The following is a 5806-nucleotide window of genomic DNA, read 5'->3' as shown; positions in this document are numbered from 1 at the left end:
AAAGAACTTGCAACGATCGTTCGATCGTTATTAGACGGAACGAAACAACGCTTAGAGGCGACGTTAAATCCGGTAAATCCGAGGAGGAATTTATCTAATTACAAAGCGTTGGCAACAGAATGACTCTGCAAAATAGATTCCCGGAAGTTATTATTTGCATTTTGGTTTATTAATGACAACACGTCGTAAGCGGTATCGTTCTCAGGACATAATGACAAGTTAAAAATAATTAATACGAAGACAGGTGTTCAAGCCCGATCGATGAATTGTAAGAATGATCTTGACACGCGGGTAAGAAAAATTACATAATCGATCGGATCCGTTCGCGATACGATGGATCATTCTGGCTTGCCGATAACGCGTCGAATTATTATTAGATACGTAAATATCAAAGAACCGGCATCATCTTTATTTATAGGATATATGTTGCAAGTTATTCGTAACAAGAACTACAAATTCGTATCGCATCCGTGGGATTATTGGGAACCCACGTCAAGGCTAAGCGAGGTCGGTCCAAATTCGAGACACACCTACGGAACGAGAACAAGAGTGTTGCGCGAATTCGGGACGATTCGGTCGATCTGAAAGATCTACACACGCCGGACGAGTGTATAAAGATTTTCGTGAAGGAGGTAACGAACCGTCAGAGCCGATAGAGACCCTCCATCGTCGCGGTGTTCAACGTCCACGTCGAAGTCTAGCTGGACTATGGCCAGATTCAAAAATAAGCCGAATTTTCGACGGATTTGCCGATTGTCAGCGATCATTTCGCGTCATCTCGAGAATCCACGTGTTTCCCCTCTCAGGATTTTTACACGTCTCGTACGGACTCGACGCGACCCGAAGGACAATTTTGAATGTTCGCGGTCATTCCGGGAATCATCACTATTTCCGTGATACACGCTTGGCAAGGAACGAGAAATCCGCCTTTTCCCACACACTTTCCCCTTCCAGATTTTTTTCTCGCGTAAAAAATGACACGGTCCCGATATAAAAAATTCCGAGACAACGTGGTGCTACCGCGAATCCATGATTCATAAGATCGATTTAACAAAAATCCGTGAACCCGTTCGAGTCCGTTGCTCTCTCTCTCTCTCTCTCTTTTTCTCGCGTTTTTCGACAAATCGGCGGCAAACGAAAATCGAGGGAGAAAGGAGGACTATTTTATAATTTCGCGGCGGATTGACGCAACCGTGTAACGGGGTCCACGATGACGACACGATTTCGTTCCGCGCTCTCGGACCGTATTTTTAAATGCCGCCGCCTTTTATCTTCGCGACCAGCCGCGAATCTTCCGCGATCGCCGCTTATAAATCACTCTCTGCTCTCTCGTTGCTTACAGAGAAGTAAGGAGAGAGAAAGAGAAAGAATGGAAGAAAGAAAGAGAAAGAGAGAGGTGGGGCCAAACGAGAGATGTGTTTCTCGTTTCTCGCACACAGTGAGAGTTCTCCCGTTGGAGGCACGATACGAGGTGGGAGAGAAACACGGTGAAAAGGGATGGAGGGGTGAAGGGGAAGGAGGGAGGGAGAAGGGGCAAGAGAAGGATAGACAGCCTTTTGAGTCCCCTCGGTGACCAGTTTAGTTCTGCTTGGCATTCGAACCGCACCAGAGATCATGTGACAGAAGACAAGGGGCTAGGATCCTCGAATAAGTTTCGATCCTTGATCCGTTTTGGACCGCGTCAGATCATCGATAGACGGTGGACCGCATCGATCGATCGCGATCCACGATTCGCTGCCACGGGATATAGTATAAGGTGTCTGTGAATCAGTTTGTACTGTGAAAACTTCACGCGTTTCCTCGTGCACGTGCTGATTCCATCGTGTTGATTATTTTTTTTCTTCCCTTCTATTTTTCCTCGAACGAACCGTTGCGAATTCTTGGAACGTCATCGAACCGCTATGCGATCGAGAGGCGCGTAAAATCGCGTAATAATATAAATACGCGAGGTAAATCGCGTTTCTTTTCCGCGTTTCGTCAGTGCACGATCAAGGATGACCGGTTCGAAAGAGGCAGGATCGAGATCGTGACGGCACACGCAACACGTGCACTCCGTTTAAATCAACAAACAGCGGCCGGTCACGTAAAAACACGGCTCGCATACATTTAACGACGAGGAAAGCGTACGTCTTTTCGTATTTTCCCTCCTTCTCTCTTTCCACCGCGCTCTACCTTCCTCCGCACACCGCTCTCCATAAATGACACTTGTGAAATCAACGCACACATTTTCACCGCTCCGAGCAAGCGACTGTAGAAAAGAGGGTCGTTGACAGCGGGAGACCGCGTGATAAATGTACCGGTACGCGTTCGCTCGCCTCCGTTCCCTGCAAATTTTTATGAAAAGATCAATTTACCCTCGTGTTTACCGCGACTTTTGCTCACCGGATTCGCACATCTGTCGCGCGTGAAAATTAAATTCTCGCTTCGCGCGCGATTCCGCTCTGGACTCTCGTGGACTCTGTTCGCGCTCGTTGACGAGGGAAAAAAACTCGAGTCACAGAAGTCAAAGAATCGAAAAGTGCGGAATATGAGATCGATCGATCTCGACACGGCCTAAGAATAGTCGAGCGGATTCGTTGAACCGGGGTTCTTTTCCTTTCTTTCCACGTGTCCACCGTGTGCACAGGGAAAATAAATCGGCAACTTTCACCGATATACAGTACCAACGACAGTAGCTCGTAAACCATGTCGGGAGATACGACGTCGGACGAGGAAGGATCGCAGGAGGACTCCCCTCGATACGACATCGACGATCTGGAGATCATCAAGACGATAGGTGAGCACACGATCCTATTCATCTCCTTTCACTGACGACTCTCGAGCCGTGCGATAGAAAAACTTTCTACTCGTGTACATGCGTTCGATACTCGATTAGAATGCTGTCTAGACACGCAAGAATTTGTTCAACTATTCGACTCGAAATTCTAGAGATTGCATCGAAAGCAATATTAATCGATCTCCGTTTGTTATTATTTGCGAATGATGACGAGGAACAGGTTTTTGTTAAAGCGAATTGGATGATGTAAACGCTACTCGTCACACGCTGCCGAGTCTTGGTAAAATGTCAGAGACGAGGCGAACTACCCTCTAAACGAGGAAGTGGGCCACTGGAGAGTGAGAGGCTACCAAGTGTATATTTAACTGCTCGTTAAGTTCGAGTTACACGGAATGGGAGATGCAGGTGTTTCTTCGCTGATTTTTCACTCTTTCCCTGTGACTTGTGAAACCGTTCTTCGAACCGTTGTCTAATAGAAAGGAGAACTCCACACCTTATACATATTCCACGATGATAAAAGAATCTAGGTGGGACAGCGTAAAAAGACCGTAAAGCTTGTTTTAAACGCGCTGTCGGGCTTCCCTAATTTCCATTTGAAATTCAACAACGCACAGTCTGGCTTTTGTGGGTCATCAGTGGATAATCCGGACAGTGAGATATTACGCGATGTATGACGTATAATATAACGAGAACGTCGAGGAAATAAATTCTGGAGCAAAAGTATCGATCTCTTATCGTTCCATTTAGCCTGATCGCGGTTTTGCTGGGTCGCGATTAAACTCGTAAAGCAGAGGTAGTAGCTGGCCCGTGTAAGCGGAGATCGATCAGGACAGATGTGCGGACATTGCTTTTTTCGAGACGTAGAACAAGTTTTGGACGAACACCAAAATCCTCTCTTTCTCTCTTCAATGTCCATATGGGAGAAAAACAACGTGTCGAGGGGAAGCGTCTGGCGCGCGTAATTCGAGCGAAATAGCCCACTCGCGTGATGAATGAACCGTGTTATACCTGAAACATTAACCTTCTCCGATCTGATATATTTCCACTCGAGAACTTCCCGTTTAATCATCCAGGATGCGAGGATATTTCGTCGAAGCGTACGTCGATTAAACGACAATGAAAATGAAGATCGTTATTGCGAGCGGAGTTGAAGTCGAAGATTAAGTTGTCGCGGAATTTCCGAGGGAAACGAGATATTTCTCTCTCTCTCTCTTTTCTCGTTTATTTTTTCATCTCGTCGGAAAGAAATATCGGAGACGCTCAATTACGTAAATTGAGGGACGAGCAAAGAATATTTAAAGCATCGGAAACAGCTCGTCGTTCTATCATTGACACCTGTTCTCAGCTGTCGCTGGCAATCACCGCGATCGTTTCACAGGGTATACAACACGATTTTGCGCCCCTTATTTCGCGCCGTCTGCCAATTTTCTCGCATTTATAATGACGCCTCTCTCTCTCTCTCTCTCTGTGTACGCGAAACGTCTGCCCCTCATCTGTGATGCGAACACAGCAATTTACCGGTTAATTTCGGCGCGGACCACGGGCAGGCGGCGGCCATCGCTGTTCCGTTAATTGGTCGTGGTACGTTGAGCAGACCAACTTTAGTCACCTGCATTCGTGGGAAAGTGCATTAAACAGACCGCGTACCACGGATTTTGCTACTAGAGAAAGCGTTGATGATTAAACGCTCGCATGGAATGGATCGATAACACGTGTGAGCTATCTTTTTACCGCTGTTACCTTGTATAAATTAACGAATATAATCGATACTTATATACGCGTGTATACCCGCATTTTTTATCACGAGGAATCGATAATCTTGGCTATTAATAGCCGATCGATACACGCGGAAGCACGAATAAAATTCATAATCGTTCATTGATAAATCGATGTTTTCTTAATGTTGTTTACAATCAGGTACAGGCACTTTCGGAAGAGTGGTGTTATGCAGGCATCAAGGTACTCCTCTAGCCTTGAAGATTCTCTCGATGGTGGACGTGATCAGATTGAAACAAGTGGAACACGTACGGAACGAGATCACCGTATTGAAAGAGGTCAATCATCCCTTTATCGTGAACATGTAAGTCAAATTTGCTTTCTCCTTTCTCCTTTCGACTCGACCAAGCTGTAACATTGTAACGATCGATGAAGGGAATTGTCTGTTTCAAAGGCGAGGAAGTACACTATGTATGGTATGATCAAGAAAGTTGCGAGTTTGTCGGTCAATCGTATCTCTGAAAAAGAAAGCGTAACTAAAAAACTGCGAAAGTGATACCTGCTGATCTCTCATCAACCATTCAAACATGCTTCTCGTTCCATTAAAGATCGCAAATAAAATGTATTTTCTACCATTTTTATTTTATTTATTTATTTTTTTTTTTTTTCATTTAAAATTTTCTGTTTCTAAAATTCTAAAATTCTTACCGTTGCTCCATTATTTTTAACGCCTCAGTTTGGTTTCAGGCTTTGGAGCGGAAGAGACGAGGCAAGAGTATACATGCTGCTAGAATTCGTTGCCGGTGGGGAGCTTTTCTCCTATTTAAGGGCAGCTGGCCGATTTTCCGGGCCCACCAGCTGCTTCTACGCGGCCGAGATCGTGTGTGCGTTGGAATACCTGCACAGCAAACACATAGTTTACAGGGATTTAAAGCCCGAGAATCTTTTGTTGGACAGTCAGGGACACCTGAAGATCACCGATTTCGGATTTTCGAAGAAACTGACGGACAGGTAAACGGATACTTAAAGCAATCTTCTTAACGATATTATTTCTAGAACGTTCAATAATGATAAAAGATAAATATGCAGTATTTTCATCGAACTTGATTGAAACTCGATTATGTCGTAACGCTCGATAAATGCAAGTAAATAAATTGAATAATTCACTTGAATTATTAATTACGATCTATATTTCTGACGTCGATCGATCATATCTTTTTTATTTTTTTTTACTTTTTTTTATTTTTTTTATTTATTTATTTATTTTTTTTTTTTTTATATCGAGATATCAGCAACGTGACTGCTCGATCACAT

The 5806-nt window shown here is 44.4% G+C and overlaps 1 protein-coding gene across 2 annotated transcripts in view; it reads left to right on the top strand.

Annotated features, from left to right (window-relative positions):
* The first annotated feature begins 1525 nt into the window (after positions 1 to 1525).
* LOC102675233 (cAMP-dependent protein kinase catalytic subunit PRKX) overlaps positions 1526 to 5806 on the top strand; it is a 5339-nt gene continuing 1058 nt past the window's right edge. Inside the window, exons 1-3 of one of the 2 annotated variants that reach the window (XM_006615984.2) lie at positions 1526 to 2776; positions 4694 to 4856; positions 5240 to 5503. In XM_006615984.2, coding sequence (XP_006616047.1) covers positions 2686 to 2776; positions 4694 to 4856; positions 5240 to 5503 — 518 coding nt within the window. In that variant the 5' untranslated portion in view covers positions 1526 to 2685. Of the gene's footprint in view, positions 2777 to 2818; positions 4491 to 4693; positions 4857 to 5239; positions 5504 to 5806 lie in introns of those variants that run through there. The other variant, XM_006615985.2, reaches the window with a different exon arrangement.

This window comes from Apis dorsata, unplaced genomic scaffold (genome assembly GCF_000469605.1).
Source record: "Apis dorsata unplaced genomic scaffold, Apis dorsata 1.3 scaffold_248, whole genome shotgun sequence".
In the NCBI taxonomy this organism is placed as follows: Eukaryota; Metazoa; Arthropoda; class Insecta; order Hymenoptera; family Apidae; genus Apis; species Apis dorsata.
This window is presented reverse-complemented; position numbering and strand designations above follow the sequence as displayed.